Source organism: Pseudochaenichthys georgianus, chromosome 12 (genome assembly GCF_902827115.2).
Source record: "Pseudochaenichthys georgianus chromosome 12, fPseGeo1.2, whole genome shotgun sequence".
Classification (NCBI taxonomy): Eukaryota; Metazoa; Chordata; class Actinopteri; order Perciformes; family Channichthyidae; genus Pseudochaenichthys; species Pseudochaenichthys georgianus.
The window spans coordinates 19,143,338-19,170,256 of record NC_047514.1 but is presented as its reverse complement, the minus strand read 5'-3'; the positions used below and the strand labels follow the sequence as shown (position 1 = coordinate 19,170,256).

Below are 26,919 nucleotides of genomic sequence, written 5' to 3'. Positions count from 1 at the left end.
CATTTCACATCATTAATCCAAATCTGGTAACTACGGTAACTAAAAAAGGTATTAAATAAACGTAGTGGAGTAATAGTACACTATTTACCTCTGAATTGTAGTGGGGTAGAAGTACAAAGTAGCAAAACATTGAAGCACTGAAGTACACGTTTCTCAAAATTGCACTTAAAGTACTTGAGTAAATGTACTTAGTTACTTTACACCACTGCAAACTAGAAGCTCATATTTTAACGTTGACATGAGTAAACTTGAGGATTGTTCATTAGCCAAAACAGCTAACGTTAGCTAAGGGCTAGCTACATCATAACGGGACACATGCAGTGAAGTTGGGTAGCAAAAGAGAGCAGTTTACTTGAAGCCTACTTGAAAGAGTTAAACTATTCCCAAATCTGGTTAAAAAGCCATATGCAGGTCTCAGATAGAGAAAGCATATCGCATTATTTATTTTGTCGGCCGGTAAAATAGCCAACGCTCATGACTGTTGACAGAAACTTGCGCTGTCAGTTGACCGTTTATTAGTGTAATTGATCGTGAATGTACACCAAAATAACAATATTTAGACACTATGTAAGTAGCACCTTTCTTTGCAGCATTATTAAACTACTCCCACGTTTATTAAACTTACTTGCTGCAGGGTTAGCCGCTGCGCCGCCAAAACTGAACGCCATGTTGTCTTCTTCTTCGTCTTCGCAGTTCTTCTTCTGCTTCTTTCTTTAGCCGCGGTTGACATCCGGTTTAGAGGCGCTTTAGCGCCATCGTCTGATAAGGCGTGTTGATGGGGTCAATCCAAAACCGCATTAAAAAAAACCTACATGTTGTTTTCCATGCTTGTTTTACAATTGACTCCTATTATAAATCTCCTTTTCCAGATCAGCTACCCTAGCACCGTATCATATATATTAAAACATTGTATTAATCATGGCCTGTGCTCTGTCACCTATGCTCAGTATCAGTAATCATATTAATGTCAATTCAGGCATCCACAATTCCCACAGATTATTCCTAATAATTTCTCTCTGCATCCCATGGGGGCATAGGCATATAGGATGCAGTGCACTGCATCCTATAGCCTATGCCCCTATTACACATAACTAAGTGCTCCACTGACTCCTATTGCAGGCATCACTGACTCAAGCATGTCTGGTGTAATCATTTTCAGTGCCCCAACCATAACCTTGTTCCCCTCTATCTCGAACCCATGACCTACCTACCTACCTGCTAACTTTGACACTCTTTTGAATTCGATGTGTTTGCCTCTTTTTCCCCTCTCTCCTATACCTTTATTGTCACATTAAACCTTCAAAGCCCTCTTGGCCAATGTATCGACCCTTCCATTTACAGTAGCCTATACCCTCAATCACAAACATTTTATTTTCTCCTGGATTTGCTAGTCTTGCGACTCAGATACAAATTGTGAGAACATCTTTTATGAAAAAACATTATCAAAGTTATACTGTAAAATAAGCTACAATGGTGGGTCATGTAGGGGTATATTCTCGATTGATATATTTGTCAAAAGTAAAATAAGGGTGGTGTTTCTGTGTTTTCCATTTTTTGATGTATCCTGTTATGTGATTTATACTATGCCAGCTCACAAACACCAGCAGGATATTACCTTTACTCCATACTGTACCAAGACAATAGAGCCTTATCCTAGAACAGAACCTAACAACACACACCCAACACTTCACACTTGTAAAGAAAAACAATGTAGGCCTATGACAACACTGGAAACATCTGTTTTTGTATTTAAACATTAAGAGTAAATACATTTCTAGCTACAAACGTCTCTGAGATGACAATCAAACAGTCAAAAGGGCTTTAATAAAGAGAAGACACCTTTACTGAAACTACTTTTATTTTGTGTACACAGTAAAAACAGAATTAACAGTCAGCGTTTCAAAATAACCTGACAATTATAATTCTTAGTGGTTATAGCAGTAACTATAATTACAGAAAATCAAATCTGTTATAAAAGCATGGCAAAAAGTAGCCCAGTTAACAGTCCATATGGTGCTTTCTAGGTTTTGGTTTGGTTTACCAATGCAACAAAAATCATTTATCTTATTCACCACAACACTAATACTGTGTAATACTGTACTTTTTGCAAAAATATAGTTTCATCCATTTATTCCCCCCCTCTCATACATGTTTGATAGTACATTTGACAAAAGAAAGTATTTTATTTTCTTTGTTGTTTTCTATTGTACATAACTGATTAAAGTATACACCACCACAAAAAGGAAAATCTTCTTTGCTAATCTCTGATATATGTATTGCTTTTTTATTACAGTGCATGTAAGAGGAGACAGTATGAAGTAACTCATGTATGCCTACAATTATATAACTAACAATGAAAGCAGTAATAAAGGTTGGGCTCAACAGAGTTTAAATGTAGTAATTCTGCAGTATTTCTATACTGCATTTAATGGCACATACAATGTGTTGACCAGTGATTAAGTGCAGAGTGACCCTGCCGGCAAAAAAAGACAATAAATGCAACATTTCTCAGTTTCATGAGATGTGATGGTGTGACATGGCGTTCTTTTGACAATATATGTCAAAACTATAAAAGGGAGAAATAAATTCAGTTACAAATCTTGAAAGGCAGAACTGCATTGTTCCTTCATATATTGAACCTTCATGAGGGTTTAGTAGAAATAGCTAGACCCTGCCCTGACATGAAGTCTTTCACAAACATTATAAAGAAAATCTTGTTGGGTGTTATATTGAGCACCAACAATGCTATTAAGGCCTTCAGCAAAAGCATAAAAAAACCATTTTGAACTAATAATAAGCTGAATCATATTTTGATATGGCGGTGAGTTAATGTAAGCAGTCAAACAGGGCAATAGATACGTTAACACACACATTCAGTACATTATGAATCATTGTTTTTACAATAAAAACTTGTCATATTCAGGGCTTTAAATGGCTGATAAAAGTGTTGCTCATTATGGCACTAGAAGATAACTGTGAAGCTCTTACTTCATTGAGACATTTCTACATTAACATTTACAAAAAGAGAACTTCATATTTCACAAAAGCTAAAACATCCAAAATATACAGTGTTTTGTCTGATATTCCCCATTATACACTGGGAGGAATGTGAACAGTTCAACACACCTTACACTGTATATATAAAAGAACATACTCTGAGGGTTTCTCAGGTGTGGTGCTAATGATGTTCACAGATCCCCCTCAGTGCATAACTGACAATAATGAGCCATGAACATGCTTTGTAACATCTAGTTAAGATCAAATGCAAATTAACAATAGTTTCACTGAATGTATTCACATTGAGATGATGTATTGCTTCTCAACCCTTCTTTATGATAGTATTTTTTGATAGTATCTGAGCAGATGCCCCCTGAGAGTGGCGTATAATATCTATTAAAAAAGAAAAAAATCACAGTTTACAGACTTCATTACCCTGGTCCCAAATCCTCATGGGTGCCGTATTACACAGTTGTCAGTCACCTAAATCTGATATAGGCCAGTGTTTCTCAACCTTTTCAAGTCACAATGATCAGGTTGGTCTTTGCGTTATTTAAATGTTTTGCTCAACAACCATCTCAAAACCCAGAAAGGATCCTGCGACACCCAGGTTGAGAACCACTGATTCAGGCAAACAGAATAAGTTCAGTCATTACAATTAAATTCATCCCACCTCTGAGGTATAAAGGGGTGTGTTTTCTTTGTTTAGGAACACCATAAAAAGCTCTCTCTAACTCTACTTATATAAGAACTGCAGCTTTTAGCAAACTGATTCAAACTGCAATATTTGGCTCCTGACTCACAGTGTTTTTGTGTGAATGTCAAGCTTTTTCTGGAAATACCGTGACCTGGACATTACAATTATGTACATATAGTACAATATGGTTGAGACTAAAGAATGTTCCCCTCCTCTACACCCTTTAAATATTTCCAATCATAGAGGAGATATTGACAGTTTTCTCTCTCTCCTGAAAACTCAAATCGCTATTTGTGATTCTGAGGGTTGTCCATGTACAAAACCACCTTTCCCTCTCTTCTTACTCTTGTGGTTCGCTTTTAGCCGTCAAACCGATATATGTTCCATTTTGAGGATCCTCTTTTTCCTTATCACTCACTGCAGAGTAAGAAGTGTCCTCTTCATTGGATGTCTGAAGAGGGAGATTGAGGATACAATGTGTTAAAAAGTGATCTAATCCTACTTTGTAGACCTATACCTGTATCAAAAACGGTTGTTGTACTTGAACGTTTCACCTTAAATTACCACACACATTTTTAAATACTTAAATAGAGATGTATTTTTTACTAAGTGATGTTATTGTGTTAAAACCAGACACTAGGTTTACTGTACAGCATCACAACACATTTTTATATAGTGATCTTACTATATGAAAAGAAAGTGAATACAAAATGTATATCGACAATTAAGACTCAACAAAGCAGCAAAATAACCAAAAAGACTTACAGCATAGAGCGGCTTGGTAAACACAGTGCGCTTTACTTCATTCTGCACGGGGACACATGAACACATGCACAGTGCAATTAGTGGGTGGTTAAGCAACTGACTGAATTACACAACAATTAACACAAATTACTTTTTGGCACACAGCAAGTAAGTGTTAAGCTTGTTAGAAGGAAATCAGGTCAGAGGTGTTGTCATACCTTCTGTTTGCGGGCTCTGTACAGGAGGATGATGAAAATTGCGAGCATGATGGCCCCCAGTCCCACGATGAGGAGCGGGAAGTTGGACACCAGAGTGACGATCAGCAGCAGCTTGTGTACTCGGGCCGCAGACGCATCATCAATCACCACAGTCTGCGAATTAAGTAAGGGATAATGTGCTGCGACGCGGTCATTATGGGGAAAAGAACACCGACAGGCTGATCAGGAGCCCGACGCGAAGCGGAGGGATCTAGATCGGCATGAAGGTGTTCTTTTCCCCATAATGACCAAGTCGCTGCACATTATCCCGCTTATTACATGGCCACATTCTCAACAAAGTAACGTTATGACTCCCAATATTAATTGAAATGCTTTTATGGATTTAGAAAATGATTTTATTGATTTAAAAAATAGTTGTATGTATTGATTTAAATTGACATGCATCCGCGAAGAAAAATAGTCCGATGTTACTGTTTGAACTAACGTAGCAACGGCAGGAACTGCTTCGATAGCGTTTTTGAGGAGCTTTCTGATTACAGATTTGAAAACATCGCTGCTTGCTTTAAAAGTAGCACAATTCATTATGTCAAACCTTGGAAAGTATCTCGATATCCCTGCCCTGATGCCAAAGTAACTGCACACTGTATGTTTTGCCATTTGATGTATATGTCTGGACCGCTGCGTAAAAAGGAGGGTTTCTGCCCGTTACTTCTCCGCTGTTTTCTTGTCCCTCTTGTCTTTTTCTTTTCTTCACTGGGGACTCATCAGCCACTAACTATTACTCCAAATTACTGTGCTCTCCAAATATATTAAAATGAATGTTAAAATCCTCCATGTTGCTATCACACGACAGCGGAAAACTAAAGACAATCAGACAGTTTGCTTGCTTTTCAAACTGTTACATTTGAAAAACAGTGAGAGCGTCTCTTGTCAGTTTGAAAAGCCAACGGTAGGACCTGCTTGCGTTTTTGAGGAGCTTTTTGATTACAGATTTGAAAACATCGCTCCTTGCTTTAAAAGTAGCACAATTCATGATGTCAAACATTGGAAAGTATCTAGATATCCCTGCCCTAATGACAAAGTAACTGGCAAGTGAATATGTGTCGCCGTTTGATGTCTATGTCTGGACCGCTGCGTAAAAAGGAGGGTTTCTGCCCCGTTACTTCTCCGCTGTTTTTCTTGTCCCAGTAAGAAAAGCAAACTGCATGCAGTTTGCTTTTCGGCCCAACTGTATACAGTTAAATCGACCGGACTTCTTTCTGAAGATGTGAGCGTCCTTAACAACGGTCAATAAGTCCTTGACAGCGGTCTGTCTGTTCGGTATTAACAACGTGTCACGTGTTCTGAATTGACCAATCAGAATCGAGTATTCAACTAAGCCATGTAATAAAGACAAAGAAAACATATATTAGGTAGAGGAAACTAAGATGTGATTAGTGACTGGTTTAGCGTCTTGCAAATTCAATGTGTTTATTCTTTAATTGATTGATTTACAAAGTGATTCATTCTTTTCTGTTTTCTTTTTTTCTTGCCTTTTATTATTTGCTAATTTTGTCGATACATGTTCTTAATTCAAAACACAAACATATTTTTTCACACACCACAAATATAATATCCAACACATATGGCACACGTCATATAGGCCTCATATCCCAAATCAGTTGGAAGAAGGCGTGGAAACAAACAAAAACAAATAATAATAATAATAATATATGCTTTATTTTTTATGTTGAAAATAAAGCATTCATTATTTTTAAGTTTTTCTCTATATTTGCCATGGTTGTTTAAATGTTATTGTGTATTTAAATTGTGTTTTATGTCTTTTCCCTCCAAAAAAACAATGTATAATGCTGCAAGAACTTCAAGCTGATGAACTGATTAACTCATGTGTTCAAATCTAGTGTGAACATGTCTTTACAGTTTCTTACCTCATTGATGAACATGACGGGAAAGATTGTGTCATTCAGGCTTCTAGTTTTTCTGTTGTGAACACAATAAAAAGAGTGTAAAAGCAATCATGTACAGTGCAGACAATCAGACACTGGTTCAACATAGAATAGCCATGTTTAAATGAAGATACTCACGGGAATCCAGCGATTTTGCTAAGCAGGATGTTAATCTGCGCCCTCTTGTTTGCACGTACAATCACTCCAGTGGTCTGTAAGCCAAGTTGTCATTATGATTCTTTCTTTATACATTTATTGAAACTTTATTTTAATATACAACCCACTAAACCATTCTGTAGAGAATTCCACAGTTTGACGCCAATACCTATGACTTTGTTAAACGTTTGTTGGCGTGTTCTCTTTCATCCACATTATTATACAATATTAATATATCTATTGCTATTTTCTGTAATAATAATTTCTAGCAATAACCTTTGCTCATGTACATTTTGCAATACGTAATATTGTAAAGTGAAGCATTATATCACCAGAACAGACAACAAAATGTCTTCGGAAGACAATGTTGATGTTTAATATCTTCTTCTGTACTTCTATATATATGCCACTAGGGGGGGTAGCAGAGATAAAATGATTTGCTAATACATATTTTCATAGTGGATTGAGATGTGTACTGTGAAAGAACATGAGCCACAGCATTACTGTTATAATTATACCTGCAATTAAAAAGTGCATTTGAAGCAACTGAACTGCGGCCTGGTGGCTTACCGGGTTGAGGTCTAGGTACGTTTGGTGATGCTCTCTTTTAGGAGACATTCCTTCGATGGCAGCCACGTATTTCTCCTCTCCCAGGTAAAAATGAGGAAAGGATGCGACTACTGGGGCGCCTTTGAGAGGAGAGGGGAGGGTTGAGGAAAAAAAGGTAGACAATGTTAAGCAGAGCAAAGCAACAACTGATGATGTAAAGTCTATTTCTCTACTGAAAAATGATGAAATCAACAAAACAACAACAGTTCGCCTTTATGACAAATGTTGGGCTATATTTTTTGTGACAACGTTTTCTCATCTCCAATACAAGTTTAATAAATGTTTATTTATATGTTATATGCAAAATGTCTCCATAAGGCTCAACTCGTTATGTTGCCCATTCACAATCATTAATTAAAGTATTTTCTTTGTCAACACAGATATCATCACGTAATGGGCAACAATAGGATAACCTAACAGTGTTTCTTAAGGTTTTACTTTAAGGAGAATAACAGTCTTATCTAAAATAAATGCTAACGTTTGCAGTAAGGACATCTAAGGTCAGACCAGAAAATTCCCTCAAGCACGTAGTTTCTATAATGTACGTTTGTTGTTACAAAATAATGCATCTGTTTACGACACTGCCACATAAAAACCAATTTATCAAAGCAGCGACATAGTAAAAACATTCTCATCTAATGTCAGATATCCTGTTGTTTGAAGATCTTATCAGAACATCGGGAACAGCACAACATTTGGAAAGAGTCCTCAAGAGAAAGTGAGGAGATATAATCTGACTTTTCAGGACATGTAAGTTATTTAGGGACAATCTTCTAAAGAAAATAAACAATAGGTCCGCAAATGGATCACCTCCCCGGTTGTAGAACGATTTAGGGCTGTATATTATATCCAGATAAAGAACCTTGTCGCTCTAGCTAATTGCCTTCCTCATATAAACAGGATAAACCTCGTTCCTACAATATGACCTCTTTCACAGATAAGGAAATGTGTAGTCAAGTGAGGTGTTCTTGCTTATGTGTTGAACGGAGTCATGCTGTCTGCGTGAGGCAGTCACAAGAAGTGGGGCAGAGGTGACAGTTTTCCTGCCCCCTGCGTTTGGCAACACACTCTCCACAAAAACATTGGACACTCGCGGTCACCTGAGAGGCTGTCCCTGTGACTACCCACAAGGTCATTCAAGCGCAACACACACACACACACACACACACACACACACACACACACACACACACACACACACACACACACACACACACACACACACACACACACACACACACACACACACACACACACACACACACACACACACACACACACACACACACACACACACACACACACACACACACACACACACACACACACACACACACACACACATATTTGTGTTGATATACTTACGTGGGCCACACTTAATCACTGTGTTCATTCCTTAAGAGGTGACCCTAAATCTGACCTCTGCACTTTCTTATAAATCCCCCTTATCTGAGTAGAATGACATTTCTGTTGCTGGCTTTAAAAGCGTTGTACCATTTTGATGTCTGTTTTTTTATGTTTTCATTGTATTTTTCTTATTTCTTGTTGTGTGTTGCATTGCAGGACGAGCCTAGGAGATTAGCATTACCCAAACTACTCTGAAGCTATTGTAGCATATGACAATAAAGCCTTTCAATCTTTGAATCATGAAAAATGTGTACCATGATGTTGGAAAAAATACTGTTGTCTCCTCTTTGGGTTTGTTTTAATGCACTGATATCATGTGTGATTCTGAACTGTGTACGACCTTGCAGCTGACTCTTTATAATAATAATAATAATAAATTGTATTTCTATAGCGCTTTTCTTGAACCCAAAGATGCTTATTTATGATAGGAGGAGGCAGGGCATTTCACGTTGTTGATCTTTATGAGGAGACAGACACATACTTGATTTACGACTTTGTTGTTATCTCCTGTATTTTGGACTATATAAGCCTGATGTTTTTTCCTGCCCCGTTGAGCAACATACCCCATGTGTGTGAGTTAAACCATATCCTTTGTATGTGATTTAATTCTGCTCCTTCTTGCAAGAATAAATTAGTGCCTGATTATTGATTCTCAACCTGGTGTCGAGTGATATTTTCCTAACACATGACCTACAAATTCTTGGTTTTATTGGGCTGTGGGCCTAATATTTATGTTGACGGTTGATGTCGTACACTACGAATATCATCTTACAAAAACTATTAATTGAGCAAGCAACATCATGTCTGTTTGTCTTTGATAACAATATTAATATAGTTTTGCAATAAGAAGTATGCATGTATTGCATCAAATCTATCCGCTTTCTTGCAACATAATGTAACTTTGACACAAAAAAGAAGACATGATGTTCACTTGTGTTAGAATAACTATTTGAACCAAGTATCTGATTATGATTTAAAAGTAATAATGGAAAAACCTGGGATATTATTTATAGCAAAACACAGGCATTTGGTGTCGATCAAATGAATGATATTTCAGAAGCAAAATAGAGTTGTTGTCAGTGCACACAGGCACTAGGGCAGAGCCTGTTCATATTCAAGGCCAGAATCAGGTGACAGGGCTTACCCGCCCTCAACAACTTGGCCAGTCATGGTCAGATGCCAGCAGAGGTGTGGAGAGGGCTGGAGAGCTGTGTCACATGGGATGGCTCTTTAAAAGCTTATTTGTGAGTGAAAAAGGAAAATAAAGGAAGTATCTGAGATAAATAAAAAATAAAAAACTGGGCTGGGGAGAGATCAGAAAGAACAGGACAACAGAAATAAAGATCTTAGCTTTCAAAGTTAAGATTTTTTTTCACTAGGAAGGCCCAGGTCAAGCTCAGGGTCTTTGTGTAGGATGTACAGCTACTAAAACACAGGAGAGAATAGGATTGTGGGCGCAGAAAATAGAAATGTGAAAGGAGAGGCATGGGAAAGTGCAAAGCGTGGGTGAGAAAATGCTGCATAAGCTGACATTTACCTTTACGACAGGGACTGACTTTAAGGAGGCCGGTTCCCAGGCACTCCTTTGGGGTGACGCAGAAACCCTCGTTGGCGGGGTTCTCCTCTTTGCTGGCCAAAACAGAGCGTGGTGGAGTGAAGCGGTACGCCGGGATTCCTTTCACCTCCACATCTTTCTCAAACTCCATGTAGATCGACCTGCAGAGTAAAGCGACAACATGGCCGGACATGATGAAATAAAATCAGCTTTCTTATCATTCTCACTTAGGACTGTAGAAATACTGAATTCATTGTAATTTTCTTTCCAATGCTCGATATGCATAAGATAGGAATACAAAGCCAATTTTACAATGGTTACACAGGGGCTGATGGAAGAGCAAGAGTGATACAACTCTATTGAATTACCAAAAAACTACTTCCAAATATCTATTCCGTAATTATTAAATTGTTTCCAGGTAGGCAAAAAAACACACTAAAACATGCCTGTGTACGTCTGAAGTAAAATAGAAAATGCCGCTCTTTGGTTGAATGTCATTATTTTTCCTGTTTTTTCCTAGTGAATCCTGATCACTCTCAGTGAGAACAAAGGAGTCCATACAGCATCTGCCAACTGGTCGAGAGGATGCGGCTCTTCACTACTCAGACCACCAAGAGTGCAACAACACTGTACAGCCCTTTCCCTTGACCTTTGGGAGAGAAGCTAAGTAAAAAGCTGTATGCATTTCTAGAACAGGACTGTGAAAGCCTGCTGGGCATGAGAAACCTTTACAGCAAGAATAATGTCAGATAAGCTAAAATATGGTTCTTTTGTATTGAAATTCCCTAAATATGTGGGGGCCAACATTTGTTCTGATTACGTGAGATTGTACTACAGGCGTAGCAATGGTAAAGAGAATGGAGGGAAGATGGGGGAATAAACTTATTTTAAAATAACTTGTATAATTAGTTATATATACAATAATTCAAACTTCATGTGCTGATTTTATAATAAGTTAAATGTTAGGTTATATTAGTTACGTCCAAGCTTATTTTTTCAGCACAGTTTGTTACTTATTTGTTGGATCTGATACGAATAATAATCGTACCTCGTATCACAGAGTTTGTCACTAACATGAAATGGAAATGAAAGAAAAGCAGTCCGGCGAGAGACATGCTCTTCACAATTACCACTTCAAGACAAAACAGAGCTTTATAGCGTTAATGTGGGGTTGTTCGGATTTTAGCAAATTTTGCCTCATTGATTTCTCATATAACTTCTTCTCAGTTTAGTACAATTTTATTTATTTATTTAGTTTTGAAGCCTTTGCCATCTCCCAGCTGCAGTACTGCTTTAAACCTCAAATATTACCTATCTACCATTGGAGGCGCTGTTTCACCACAACACTGGGTGGGAGTTCTGACCTTGGTTGGTGTCTGTTTTTAAAACCTAAACGTAGAAACTTTGTTTTTAATTTGTTTTGTTTTGTGGATACCTTTTAATGACAGAATATCTTAAATTAAAGATTTAGGAAAAATGTACATTTAGCAAAATGCAAGGTGGTATTTGAACAATGACACCTGTGTACACTTCGTCAAAATGTTGACGTTTATGGGGCTAAGCTGTCAGTTACAGGACCAGAGGTCAAGACAGACGGGAATTCCAGCTCATATTCTATTCTTCAGATCAGTGGCAGATGTTTTTTACCAAACATAAGTTTAAGACTAAGTGGCGAGCTTCTCTTAGTAGAGCTTCAGGGTGAAAACACTTAAGCCAAGCTCTCTGTGTGAAAGGTTAACACATGTGCCTTAATTTAAGATTTCCTCTTATAATCAAGGTTAAAAGGCACAGGAAACAGGGAGGTAGCCTTCCCTTGAGTCACAATAGCACAGACAGCCATGATGAAGCCACCAGGCAATGAATAAGTAGGTGAAAGAGTAAACATTTAGGACAGGGGTTTTTGACACGCATCCAATCAGAGTCAAAGGGACAACCATGCCGCTAGAACAGATTATTTCCATACTCAACTAAAAGGGGAGGGGGGGGACGTCTGCAGAAACATTTTGTTTACGTCACCGTTTTCTAAATTAGAAGCTTTAGTTATTAGCAAGGGCAAGGCAGTCATCAAACAGCTAGCCTTAACGCGTAGCAGTTGTTAAATAAATATAAATAATCCACTCATTAGTATTTGACTGTGTAAGAGGACATCTTTTAACATTCTAGGCTAAAGTCCTCCGGAAATCTGAAAGCCATTACGAGCATAAGTAGTGAACATGTCTGGCAGACATTTCCAATATAACACAACAAAATGCACAATTAATTATCGTTCCAGCTGGTCAAGAACTGAAACAATGATTTTTCTCTCGTTTTTCATTCTCACTCCCACAAATGTCCTTCCCCTTCGTCACTCAATCATCTTTCATTCCCATTATACTCCCGACTAACATTCCTCTTCATGAAGCCGTTCCAGCTTCCCCAAATGTCTTTCTTTTTGGTGTCTATATACGCTGGGATCCGGAGTCATGGATGATCCTGCGGTCCTGTGTCCTGGATCGCGAGCGCTGGATCTTGAGTCGTGGCTGTGGTCCTGGATCATAGGTCCTGGATGGATATCCTCGTGGATTCATCTTCCTATTATATACACACATGCATTTCCAAACATTTGGACTACCTATGTTGCAAATGTATTATCTTTTCAATTTACACACGGCATCTATTGCACGTCTGTCCGTCCTGGGAGAGGGATCCCTCCTCTGTTGCTCTCCCTGAGGTTTCTCCCATTTTTCCCTTTAAACTGGGTTTTCTTTGGAAGTTTTTCCTTGTACGATGTGAGGGTCTAAGGACAGAGGGTGTCGTATTGTCATACTGATATTCTGTACACACTGTGAAGACCACTGAGACAAATGTAACATTTGTGATATTGGGCTATATAAATAAACATTGATTGATTGATTGATGAAGGACTTCCTGGAAACTGCCATGTTAGTATTTCAAAATGATTCATTGAGAAAACAGACGTCACCTGTTTTGCTGTTTGTAAGTGATCAGGATGTTATTATAATTATGGGATCCAAGGCCTGTGAACTTTATGTCCATACAAGATACGAAAGCCTGTGTCCTGCTGTGATGTGAGCTGTGTGCAACATGTTCAGGCCAGGTCATGTAGCAGAAATAGACATCACCCCTCCATTCTAAGAAACAACAATCATATGTGGGACACAAGGTAACAGTAGGTCAAATGGGACAAAGCTAATTCCTGTTGCAGTCAGATGACTTGACTGATACATTAGAACTAATAAAAGCCTATTTTTGTTCTTGAGTCTGTTGAATGCTGCGCTCATAAAGGCATCACGTTTCATTTAGCTTCTGTTTTTATCCAAAGCAACTTACAACAAGTGCAATAAACCCTGAAGATTCAAACTCAGAACAGAACAACAACATGCAGTGCTTCAATAGGCCAAAGCTATTGGTGCATTAGCTTCCAATGGGCTAAACCTTTTAAATACAAAACTATTTTAATTTTTTTTGTTAATGGCCATGGTGCAGGCAAAACAGTCTGGGTCTTCAGTCTGCAAAAAAGATGTCTAGACATTCTGCAGTCCTGATATCAATAGGGATACAAATGGTTTTGTTGGAGCTAGGATAGCAAGTGTGTTTTTGTAGAGAGGTACCCTGGTCACCACTTGCATTTAGGGAGTAGCGAGCCGATTGACCGATGCAAAGCGCAGTGTACGTGCTGGAGTGTCGTGTTTAACCATGTCCTGGACCCATTCACAGCACTGTAGGATAGTACCAGTGTCTTGAAGAGGATTTGGGCAATTACTGATAAGACTAACAAATAGCCATGCTAGTGTGGATCTGTGATGCTGTACTTAATCTGCCACTATGCTTCTTTATAGAGGTTTATTAGATGGTTGAGAAATGTTGTCATAAACAAAGTGCTGGATAAAACGAGCAAAGTTTGAAATGCTGGTGGCACTAGAGGAAAAGTATCAGGATCAACAATGACATAAGAAATCATGCAATGGACACCATGTGAATCTGTACTACTGAAAAGTATTCCTTGTGTGTCTATTTCAGTTCTGACCAAAGCAATAAGTAGTACAGACAGACATTGCCAAACATAGAGGCATGTGCTAGCACAGCACAAAACAGATTAACTTAACTATTTATGTAATATTTATTTACACTCACTCGTCAAGAGAAAATATTAAAGCAAAAGTGATTTATATATCTCAAAATTATGCCACATGAAAGCAGTAGAACAAAGAAAAGGCTCTGTGCTACTAAACTGTACCTGCAGAGGTCTGAGGTGAAGATGTAAATGCGTTCATTTTTATCCAGAAAGGGGTGGAAAGCACTTCCATCGGATCCATTGATGCTGTTGCTTTGGTTAGACGTCCAGAAGTCCAGCTGTCTGCAAATCAAAATATTGTCAGAAACATTAGTCTTTAATATATTTTTTTAAAGTACAATTTTCATCTAGATCCCTCTCGTTGACCAATAATTGAATGTAATAACTAATGTTACGTGCTGGGTAAGTTTCATGTCAACAGTATTATCAGTTTAATCTTAACAGTGCCAAATCCCATGAAGTGTGTTGATAAGAGTGGTTTCCCAGGAGTAAGACGCTTAATTAAAGACTACAGTACGTACTCAGGCAATGCAATGGGTTAAAAAAGGTCAACAAAAATCCATTAATACATTCAGGTTTACAGGATATTTAGTCCTGTGCTCTGAACTGTGGGCAGCAGCCCAGACCAACAGGCAAACAGACATCCGTATTATTGGCAAATATGCAGTGCATATGCTGTTTGAATCCAAAGGTTACCCACTGAAATGTCATTACAGTGTATGAAGACAGAGAGGCGGTGTGTGATTGTGTGAGACTGCAACAAGGCTACCTTTGGCCTTTCCATGTTTCAACGTGGCCATAATCCATGTAGTTCTTCTCCCCAGTGTGGTATACAAATTCCCCGCTGTGACTTCCATTTTTCTAAATAGACCAAAAGTTATTACATTGATTAAAAGAAAACACTCAAATGTGTTACCATGGAAAATACTTGCTCTGTAAACTACACAATAGATTACAAAATCCAAAATGAATGAATGAATAGATATTTGAAGAGCTGTACGTGCCTTGTACATGAGGCCAAAGACCGTCTCTACATCTTTGAGGGTAGCGATGCGGGCCAGCAAGGGATCATCATAACCCCACAGCAATTCATCTACAGTGCGAGAGGTGAACAGACCACTCCCAATAGAGTTCATCCAGACGGACACCATCGATGCCTTCCAGAAACTCCCTTTCAACTCGTTCATCACAGCCTAGAGAAGGGAAGTGAGAGTGAGGTAGAGTTGAGAAGAGTTGGAAAGCAGGATGAGGCGGTCAGCATTGAGGGAACACGAAACAAAGTGCAGAATAAACCCACAAGCACTCACTTGGTTTTAAACTTTCCTCTACTTTAATTTCCACTTTTCTCTATTTGTGTAAGACCTTTAGTTCATGGCTCACCCAAGCAGGGATGTTGACAGTGGTGATGTTATCCACAGCTGGGTCGCCCACAGACTTCTCCCTCAAGAACACAAAGCTCTTGGTGTTGTATGCGGACACCTTCTCACCATTTTCCACCATGCTGACGTTGTCCTTAGTCCTGTACTCCCTGGGCAAACACAATAAAACAGATAAATATATATTTTATTATCATTATATTTCGAGAGTTGTTCCTGTCACACTTCCTTTATTCAAAATCTGTTTGCAGCAGCAAATTAAATAAAACCTAATAGAGGAAGCAGCAGATACGTTTCAACAGAAATTCAAGAAGAGGTCTAATTTTCTACTTTGCAAAACCTTATTTTTTGTACTGTAGTTTGCCTGGGGCAGTCTAAATTTCAAATAGATACATGAACCCCAAAACTCAATAAATATAAACTGCAACACAGTCTGGTTTATATAGATTTTACACGTTTGGTATCACGCTTAAAACAAATGTAACAAACTACCAATTTAATGGTTTTTTTCTTTAACTCTTTTTTGTTGCTGTTCAGTCAACACAGAGTAAGTTAATATCTGGTGGTGGACCTATATACATGTCTGCAAACAGAGAACACCTCCTACACACATTCAAGGACATCAAATATTTGACAATATGTCAGATTAAGGAAGATGTATTGACACATCGGTTTCTTTCTGGCAGCATTGATGTGCTCTTGCATCCCACCTGTATGTGTAGGGTCCAATCTGCTTGACCACTGGCTTGGCCCCCCTTTCGAGGAACTCGTTCACATTGGTCACATTGAAGAAAAAGTACTCCATGTAGACAGGTGGGGGAGGGGATTTCCATGACTCAAACACACGGCTTCCCTCTACCAAAACAATCTCCTGTTGAGACATAAAGGAACAATCTCAGTAAATGTAATATCAATCAATCAACATGTGGTTATAGACCATTTGTTCATACACAAAAGGCCCTCCTATCCATTGACAGAGGAACACAAAGCTTTAAGCACAACATTTCATACCAACAAAAATCTAAAACACTTTTATTTTAAATTTAAATAGTTGGTCTTGAGTTAGCATCCACTCTCTGTACATGTTGGCACATAAACAATCAAAGCAATGCATACAAAACAAGATATACTAAATAAAAACAAGCTACTAGTCTGGAGTATGTTGTTTCTGTAAGGAGGAGTGTTTTTTTATTTATGTGGCTTTCAAATTATGATGCATTTGTTACAACAAATTTAAAAACCTTTGCAACCAAGGTTTGAATTTAAAGTTTCTATTCATAGTAAAAAAAACAACCCAGAGGACAAAAACATCCTTGGGGGCAGCTGCTGTCTGAGCGTCAGACAACAGCATCGGCGGCACACATGAATGGTATTAGGGGGAGACCTTTGCACAGCCCCATTGTCAGCGGTTGCCAATGACAACGGCCTCTCGGGGAGAGCGACTGACATGTCATGTGATGGAGAGAGCTGGATGCCCGCTTGTAGCGCAGCACTGCGACTTTAATGATCTGAGCTGCATTCCTCAGGTCTGAGCCTCATGAAGTGCAGTGCAGGACATGAAAAACCTTCACTATCCTGTTTCAAAATACACCGTATGGAAGAAAAATGTCTCACAGCAGATGCCATTGCCTCTGAAAAAAATTGAATCTTTTGAGGAATTGGAAAACACACCGAAGGATAGGAAGGAGGAAAGGGAAGAGAGTGTATCTTTGGACAACACATCAAGAGGAACTCTCACTTTAGCTTAATTGTATCAAAGTTGAAGTCAGTATTTTAACGATGAAGAAAGCACACCAAAAAAGTCCCATTGTTGCACTAGCCCCCTCTTCCTTTGGGGTCCCCTCTACTTGTTCTGAGACAAAAAGTTTAGCCGAGTTGCCAAGGACAATAAAGCTGTCAACTTAGATCGAAGAAGGGAGCGCATTTTCTCTCTATGTCATGCTCTCATGCTTCAAACAATCAATATAGTATACCTCCCAGCATGCTTCGTGATACCGCATGAAAAACAGCAACAGAGAAACCCTCTTATCTCAGTACTTACCCCAGCTACCCTTACACCACTCCCTATTTGAAAACACATGTAGCAGGTGAATACACAAATACACATTCTGCTAGTTCTTTGAAGTAGGGGCAGGCAAATGCATAGACGGGAATAATACTGGGCGCAGCGAGAGGCTGTGGTGGTGTACGCGCTTTGCATGGTCTAAATGGGTTTGTCTCAGTACACCTAGCAAAGCTCTACCAGGTCAGTCAAGCCTGTTGATATGGAAACTGTTTTACATTGACCTTAACTTCCAATGGCCACCAACTGGAAATATCAAGTTGCTGTAGTGGCAGGTCGCTGGTTGGCACTGAGACAGAGATGTTAAAGAGGTTCATTTTGATTGAATAACTTCCTTTATTGGTTGAAACAGTTGATGAAAAGTAGCTGCTATACTGGTAAAATACACACTCATGGAAATTTAGATGTGATCAGCTGACTTTTCCTCTTGTGCCATCAGCTGGTTAAAACGTTTTTTGTGAAACGTCTTGGCAGCCATTGAAATTGAATGTTGTAATGTTTGGCAAAGACATCCATGTTGCCAAGAGAGAAACCTAATGACCTTGGTAATCCAGTCTATTATAGGGCAAAATTCCAGTTTAGAAGAGATTATCATAGACTAGTTGTCGAGAAATATCCCGAGATTTAGGGCACAACATTCCTCCATTATAAAGACCAAAAAAGACATAGCCTGGCGAGCCACATATATGGAAATTGGCTCTACAGGTGAGAAATTAATAATGGCGTCCGAACATGATTTTAAGCTGGCAAAAAAGTTATTTCAAACTTTGACTTTAGTGAAAGTAGTGTAACATGGATTGAAGATTTTACTTGAGTAAAAGTACAAAAGTGTGTGTAGCTCTATTGTCTGGGCTAACACCTCTTTTCCCATAATAACAGTCTAGTTTTTGTAAAATTACCAAATTCCTGATCAGACGCAACTCATTTTTCACCATCATCCCATGAGAAGGCTGTTGATCCCGCTTGACTCACATGGAAGCTGAGGGGCTGCCAACCCTTTCTCAATAAACCTCACAGTGTGAAAGAGGCTTAGCACATACAGTTAGTCTACTGAGGGTATCTGAGGAATGGGATCTTTCACACTGGTGCAACTGGCGTAAGGGGGAACTTGATACGGCTGAAATCAATCATACTGCTGACAGGTAGTAGATAACCATGTGGCTACAGCGCTATGCATGTGTCACACCCACACATATATTTGACTGAGTATGATTATTTAACATGTCCACCTGTTAGTGTAGTTAACGCTCTCGAGGGGATGGAAACTACTTAGCATAACTAATGCTTATGTAATGCATCCTGTTGCTCTGTCTCTGCATGTATTAAACTATAAAAGAATGAATAAGACATAAGAACATTTGCAAACAGTATATTTTATCGCAGTAATTCTAAAAGTCTCAAAGTAAATACTAACAGGGATGTTCAACAGGACTTTACAGCGGTTGATGATTTTATTAATAACTCCAACAAATAGTAAGCTATTTATGTTGTTGTTGAAGGAAATGAGTTCACATGTTAACGACAATTATCGTATGACATCAAAGCATCCAACTTTCAATTGTGAACTCATCTGTGATCAAAATAAACTAAACATCATCCATGCACCACGTGAACCAATGATGATCTTCCTGATATGTTGAGATAGTTCACTTTCTGCAGCAAAATGAATTAGAAACATATTAGTACATTCAATTGTAATTGTATTTAAATGTAACAATAGGGGCAAATCCTGGCACTAGAAAGCATTGTAAATACATCCCATGACCTCTAAAGTCAAAGCCTCTCTGATACGCCATCTGATACGTGTTATGGAGAGGCATGTTTGATATGAAAATAAGGATGAAGGTGTGTCACAAGATAATACTGAACATTACTTTCATGTGTGCACTGTTATCAGAGTAAGTGAACCTTCTGGGAATGCTTTGAACATCACTTACAGTCTGAAATATTGGAAATCCAGGAAATATCTGAGCCTTAACTTACAATTACTTAATGTATGGAGCACATTTCTGGTAATGTACAACAACAACAAAGCAGGAGGTCTGAAGTATGATTACTGGTGCTGAGCAAATGCTTTCACTGATGCACCCAAACTGAACTACAAAAGATGTTTGTCTTAAATTCTTGATAACAAGAGTGTTTGTAATTTGGTCGACTGACTTCTCCACCGTTTCGATTATCGAGGAAACATCGAATAACTCTTTAAACTGCAGAATTAAGCTGAATAAGAGGAAAGTGTAATATGTATGATAATATTGATGTTCATTTTAGGTTAAATATCCATTTCCCATCAGCTTTAAACGTCACGATAAAGTCGCATCCCACGCCCTTCCTCCTACAGGCCAAACTAATGTGATGCACAACCCTGGACGCAACTGCAACATCACATACAGTATGTTTGATAACTGGAAAACTTCACTTCAATGTCTTTGTACCCTTCTTTTCCGCTTTCCTAAGCATCTGTAAACAATCTACTGTACAAAAGAACTGAACACCTTTCATCATCAACCACAGATGTTCCTCGCACTGTCTGGAGCTCAAGAGATTACAACTTCTGAAAACAAAATAAAATTGGAAAATAACATCTTCACAATTTTGATGTGTAGTGTTATTTACGAACGCTGAAATAATGAGTTGATTAATTGACTAACCGATCAACTGAAGAGAACAAAACATTTAATAATCAAAGTATTGGTCAGATTTGGCGGCATCTAGCCTTGTGGTTGCAGATTGCTTATTCTTCTTAGCTGTGGAATTTTGCCTGTGAACCATCTCCTGTCATAATAACAAGCATTGAAGGCGGAATGTAAAGCATTGGGACATGTGCTGGGAAAATACTCTCACTTTGGGGAAGAGAAAGTTCTGTTTGCCCTTCTGCTCTGGCAGGCCACTGAACTCTTGTAAACCAAGCCTCCTCCACCTCAAGGAGTTCAAGTTGTTTATTAAAGCCACTCCTTCTGGGATGTAACCCATCACTCTACAATACAACACATGTAAGTCATACTAACAGACACAACTCCAATGATGAGAAACCATATCTTATAGGCTAAAACATGATATAAAACAAAAAACAGCAGCAAAGAAACATAGCAGTGCAACATGGCGAAAACACAACAATTCAAATGTGTAGGTGATTAATTCACTAATAAAAATATCGTTAATAATATAATATTCAATTTCGGCGAATAGATCTAAATACTTAACATCTCATAGGCTAATACAAGATAACAAATCAAACACAGCACCGAAGTGTTTTGTCCTGCAAAAATTTTATTCAAAGTTTAAAGCAGATTAATAACAATGCAGTTCAATTGTTGGGCCAGTTTCTGGCATCTTAACATCCTAATGGACTGTTACAATGATAAGGAGTACATTGCAAAACGTAGTCATGCACTTTAATCTTCTGGTGTAGCAAAAAGCAGTGATTTGTATAGCAATTTGAAAACTAGTACAATCCCAATAGTCTCACAGTGCTTTCTATCATATTCAACAGACTCTAAAGACAAACACAACAAATGCAATCATGAAACAATCACGTGCGTTAAGAGGATGAAAGTGTGTGTTTACCTTTTTGAGGCGGTTGTGCATGAAGGTGCGGAAAACTTGGCTCACTACTAAACCAATCCCGACCAACAGCAGGGTGCCGCATATCACCCCGACCGCATAAAGCGTGCAGGAGCGTCTGGCCATGTTCTCAGGTGCTCCCAAACACAGAGAGACTCTTGAGGATGAATGGAGACCTTAATGTCCGTTATAAAGCTGTCCTATGTTTCCCTGCAACACTCATAGAAAGTTGCTTTAAGCGCATACAACTCTTCAGCTTTCCTCAAGACACGGGGTTGCCTCTTCTATGCAACTGAGTGTAACGGTTTGAGATGTTTGCTGTACGAGTTTCCAAGTTACAGAGGAGCGAAACAAGTCTGTTTACACTCGGTTGATAATGAAGCGGTTCACTTTAAACCCCACGAGGTGCCCTGAATCAGCCTGAAGTGGAGACCCAAAGGCGCATTCAATAGAAAAAAGTGCCGCGGGGTTTATGTAGCGCGCTGTGAAGTCTCTTCGTACTCTGCACTCCCTCCCAGCCAGGGCCACGCTGATTGGTCGAGAGTTTGTGTGCCCCCCAGAAAAGAGACTTGTTGAGATCATAGACTGGTTGAGATGAGTGTGCGCGTCAGTGAATGCGCCGTAAACGCGCCACTGCCTGCAGCAGCCATGGTGCCGCTTCAAGGACAAACTGTTGAATCGTGCAGAGCTAAATCTGTCACTTGGAGGGCTTACCGAAAGTCACTTAATGTGCAGTGTTTTGTTATAATAGAAAATGAAGTTCTTGTTTCGACCAATAACGTCTATATTTGACGATACACAGCGTGTGGGTCGTTTATTAACCCAGCTAAAAACAAAAACTGATGGAGATGGATGAATACCGGTTCAAAGCAGTATGTTTAGTTCAAATTAGCTAAGGCCTGCGTAAGCAATACACATGACAGTCATATGCCCATCTCCATAGGGGCTGAATCATCATCATATGAAGGATACATACAAAATACATAAAACATTTAAAACAAACTAAACTCTAAAACTGACACAGTCTAATTGTTCATGTCCTCCTCTAGTCCTTTTCATCTCTCAAGAAACCCAGAAATATTGAAAGCGAAAAGATATAGTTTTGATTGTTTTCTCTAACATTACCACAGGCCTCGGTTTTGGTTTGCTCAATATCGAAAGAGCTATTTTCATAACTGGAAAAAAAAAAAGGTCAACAAAGAGGCAACATCAGTCATTCCTCTATAACAGTAACTGCATAACTGTCACAATTCATCTGTACAGTTTTAGACTTCTGCATTTTTAAAGGAATAAAGTTGAGAGGACATGACGTATCAGACATGACGGTGCCATCAACCCTGACACACTGGGATCTGCCCACATAATCCTAAAAGTATTGTTTCTCTTTATATATATATATATACATATATATATGCAATAATGCAATGCAAAGAGTGATTTTTATATGAGAACTGAAACTTTTGGAAACACAGTATTGAGACAAGTGATGCTTCCTGATATCTTCAACTGAGTCTCTTTTGACACTATTTTCTTCACTTGCAATTGCTTTGTGAAATATCTTTTAATCAGCTGAATGCTCCACTATTCTCACCAGTTTGTCACATACTCTGCCTGTTTGTGCTGAGCAGTGAGCCAATGGTGGGGTTTAAGTTGTATTTTTGGCTTCCTGCTGCACCCAAAAGTTACGCTATAGGAGGGTAGTTACCTTTACAGAAAGGTTGTGGTTTAAACTTTAGACCGTTAAACAATGATATGAAACTAACTTTCAGACTTCATACAGGGGATGCACTTTCGGAAGAAGAAAGTGGTTTCAATGTACATATGGCGAGTATTGAGAGTCTGTGTTGAAACAGCCTCGAAAATAGTCATTTAGGGTTGTTGATTGAAGTGTATCTATCTACGGCATTTACTGTATATCATTAATTCTTTGTTACTTTATGTCTTTTGGTTTGTTTTTTGGTTTCTCATTCACTAAAAACTAAATTAATACAATTAGTAATTAATTATTGATTTTGTAAACATCTGCCATCATTGTTAATTATGCCACCTAATATCAGTTTCTGTGCTTGTGGGAATCATACATACACAAAAACATTGTTGTATTGCCTTTCTTACTTTTGTGGCATATAATGAATAACTGAAAAAGTAGAGACCATGTTGCAGTGGAGGTGAACTCCACACAGAGGCAATGTTTGATATGGCCTCTATTGATCCGGGAGAAACATTTACTGAGCACACTCTCACAGCCCTGTCCCACATTCACACAGACACACACCTGAGAGCTGCTAACACACTTTGTTTAACCACTAAGCAGGGGAAAGGGTCCAATTGAGGCCACCTTAAAGCGTTTACTCATTCACTTTATACAGCCTTGAAGGTCACATGCCTCTGTGACTCACCATTGTTAGTGTATTACTTCCCTGTGTTACACCATGCGCTGCTCTGTCTTATCACAACAGTAGCTCAGAGGATGCAAATAACGCAGCAGGTATAAAGAGAGAATGCAAAACCTGGAAATAAATGTACTGTCACTTCAAATAACAACCCTACTGTTGAAAAAAAAAAATTCATCTGCTGTCCTCATTTTCATAAATAGGCTGGAGGAAATATGTCTATTGTGTCATGTTTACCTTGATAGTTTGCATTGTATAGGCTACGGTAATCCAGAAGTCCAAGAAGCATCTATCTATAAACATCAAACTCATGTTAAGTGTAATAGGAAGAAGAAATCAGTGGTGCACTCAAGTTTCAACAGGATGCTGCTGCTTTGAACATCCATTGTTTTGAGGAAACAACTGCAGAGATCTTAGGACATATACAGGTCAACCCCAGAGGAATGACAGTCTGAAGTTGATAGACATGTGTTGCTGTTTTAAATTGCTTGATTTAAGGCGTCTGATTACAGTGAGACAACATGTTTCCCGGTCATAAACTATAAAACATAATCATTAACTTTTAAATGATGCAAATAACAGTATGCCTTTCATTAATTTGTTCTTACTGAATCCCTTTTCATGCCTTTCAATAACTATTGATTTGGATCGATACAGTACTAACTCGCTGGGTTAAGTTTAACAATCTGCAAAACATCAAGCCGATTACTGATTAGGCACAGTCCGCCATCTGTTTGTCATGTTTGTGCTGAAGCATGGATATGGAAATAAAATAAATAAATAATGATATTCAGCAATAAAATGAATTGACTGAAAGGTAAACACCCAACTAGTTGTTAAGTGGTTCTGCTAGATATTCATTGTTTTAACTGTGAATAGTTATGCTTGTAAAGATTTCTGACTATACTGACCTCACTTCATTGGCTCTCAGGCTAGGGTTTTATCGTAATGATTTATGGTTGAAGGCACAATGGGTTGACATCTTCTAATATCCCTGAACTCCTCTGCCCTTGTTTTCCATGTTGGATCACTCAGGTCCGCTGACCAGATGGTTTCGGTTGTTGCACGATGCACAAGTTCAGGAGCAAAGCGAGAAGAAAAATCATGTTGTTGTTGCTCCATGAAGTTTAGAGTCATTTACTTCTATACATTATCATTAGCTCTCTATTGACACCAATCATCAAACATTTTCTGCTCAACTAGTTAGAACAAGTGTTTTGAAATGTTCATAATGATTAATGCTAGAAATAATATTTGTTTCCAGTTTTACATAACCCAAATCACAACATTTTGTCACGATCATTATTGGTGTTCTCTGGCTTGTTATCAGTTATTGCATCTCATTGTGTAAACACAGGCATTTGGCACAGTTCACAGGTGCTGAAGCTTAATTTAAGCCCAAAGGACAGATGAGCAATATGGCGCCACCACCGAGGGGAGTTTATTCCCGGGGAAAGCTTTAGGGAAAATATGTTTATAACAGGCTTTGCTGCTACAACGCCCTGTATACAGATGAGATTAATTTAGGAGTGCACTCAGCAGCATGTCTTTAATCATCACAGCTGAACATTATGATGCATCAGTTTCATGTTACCCATCAGCTGTGGACTCAAAAGGGAGAAATAAAATAAAAAGGGCAGCAGCCAAATACGGTGGGGTACTTGTACGTAGAAGATTTTTTCGCATGTGCACTGGTTTATTTGTATTTATTAGTTTCATTCAGTTGAGAATATTGATGATGAAGTGGCAGGAGATATATGGTGTCCTCTTTTAATTATTTTTTCCTCCATGCATTTGTTATTTTCCAATTTTCTTGATATGTAATGTCAAATACAGAGTTATATTTGCATAATTTGGGTCATGTCCTCTGATCTTTGTCTTTTGCCTGAAGACAAATAAGGACAGATAGGAGTTTAAGGAAGGAAATAAAATAAAAACGTTTTAAAAAAACACATAATCTACACCCATGTGAAGGAAAGGCTTATGCACAGCAGTGCTTTGAGCTTCAGGATGCTAACATGCACATAATTCAATGCTGATATTTCACAGGTGTTACATTTACTTTGTTCACCATCTTAGTTTAGTGAGTTAGCAAGTCACTTGTTAGCACACAACAAAAAGTAAACCTGAGGCTCATGGTAATGTAAGTGGTTTTGGTTTGCCATAAACTAAAATAAGGGTCAAATTGAAAGATTGACATGATCATGGTGCTATATGAAAAACAAGAGGACAGTCAAAGTTATAACTCATTCAGAAGCAACAGGAATGTCTGTATCACATTTCATGGAAATCCACCCAACAGGTGTTTGAAACTATGACTAAAAACTCAGCAGGATACAAAGGATATCTGTACGAAATATTGAACAAATCCATCTTTGGTAAAGCTTTGACCTGCTACAGGATACATTCTCAATAATCCTCTTGGTGCTTAATTTTTGTTTTAGTTGTTGAGATATTTCCCCTGAAGGTATTCATCTCTACTCTGTTGAAGGCATTTTCTCCCTTTCACACTTCATCACAATCTCTTCTTCTTGTGATTAGACCGTGGGAGAACATCTGCAGCGAGACAGTCAAAACATCTTAAATCAGTTTTATCGACATTCGAAAAAGGAACTAGGCTCTCTCACTCCTTTGTCAGTGATTTAGGGACACATCCATCCAACTGCTGTCATTATCAGCGCAAATCTGTGCATTGAAACACATTTCCCAAGGAATTGTTGTTGAATGTATTGCCTTGACTTCTTAGAAGTTATTTCAACAGTGTTTATCTTTGTTACACAAACTACTTGAGTTTAATTTCCAAAGTACTGTCCAAGAAACTGTCAAGCAGATTGATTTAGCACCACGCAACCATCAAAAAGTTTTTAGAAGCATTGATCTTATGTGCAAAATAATCCCAACCAGGCTATACATCCGAGTCTCACCACAACACAGCAGCTGGGCTTCATACCTGGAGACAAAATATTTGATATCTGGTCAATATTTCTTACATCACCTCAGGTCAAATTGGGACCACTTATTGTCCACTGTACAGGATGTATCATGTCCTTGGCCATAGCATGTATGTTTATCTCACTTCTCAATGTTTTTCCACACAGTTTGAGGATACAGGATAGGAAA

At 38.5% G+C, this 26,919-nt stretch overlaps 2 protein-coding genes across 4 annotated transcripts in view; both read right to left on the bottom strand.

The window, feature by feature from the left end:
* LOC117456275 (nucleoporin p54-like) overlaps positions 1 to 720 on the bottom strand; it is a 29,424-nt gene extending 28,704 nt beyond the window's left edge. For both annotated transcript variants that reach the window (XM_034096094.2, XM_034096095.2), the window contains exon 1: positions 626 to 720. In XM_034096094.2, the coding sequence (XP_033951985.1) occupies positions 626 to 668 (43 nt within the window). In that variant the 5' untranslated portion in view covers positions 669 to 720. The remainder of the gene's footprint in view (positions 1 to 625) is intronic.
* A 1,120-nt stretch (positions 721 to 1,840) lies between these two features.
* LOC117456504 (lysosome membrane protein 2-like) lies at positions 1,841 to 21,932 on the bottom strand. 2 transcript variants are annotated; one of them, XM_034096416.2, is made up of 13 exons: positions 21,410 to 21,931; positions 16,491 to 16,651; positions 15,785 to 15,932; positions 15,409 to 15,597; positions 15,174 to 15,265; positions 14,567 to 14,686; positions 10,312 to 10,490; positions 7,329 to 7,447; positions 6,741 to 6,814; positions 6,585 to 6,636; positions 4,657 to 4,809; positions 4,460 to 4,501; positions 1,841 to 4,145 (listed from the first exon to the last, which is right to left on the bottom strand). In XM_034096416.2, the coding sequence occupies exons 1-13, from the start codon at positions 21,530 to 21,532 to the stop codon at positions 4,035 to 4,037; spliced, it is 1,563 nt and encodes a 520-aa protein (XP_033952307.1). In that variant the 5' UTR covers positions 21,533 to 21,931; the 3' UTR covers positions 1,841 to 4,034. The 2 variants fall into 2 exon arrangements, with proteins under 2 accessions (XP_033952307.1, XP_033952308.1); XM_034096417.2 differs by lacking the exon at positions 4,460 to 4,501 and having other exon boundaries at positions 21,410 to 21,932.
* Between the last annotated feature and the right edge of the window lie 4,987 nt (positions 21,933 to 26,919).

Bases quoted from the DNA above. Each gene is read 5' to 3' on its own strand.
- LOC117456504 (XM_034096416.2), bottom strand. From the start codon at position 21,532: ATGGCCAGACGCTCCTGCACGCTTTATGCGGTCGGGGTGATATGCGGC. The intron at 15,598-15,784 runs GTGAGCCATGAA...TCCCTTCTCTAG, and splicing joins CTGTCAACATCCCTGCTTGG to GCTGTGATGAACGAGTTGAA. The intron at 15,266-15,408 runs GCACGTACAGCT...TGGTCTATTTAG, and splicing joins TCTTTGGCCTCATGTACAAG to AAAAATGGAAGTCACAGCGG.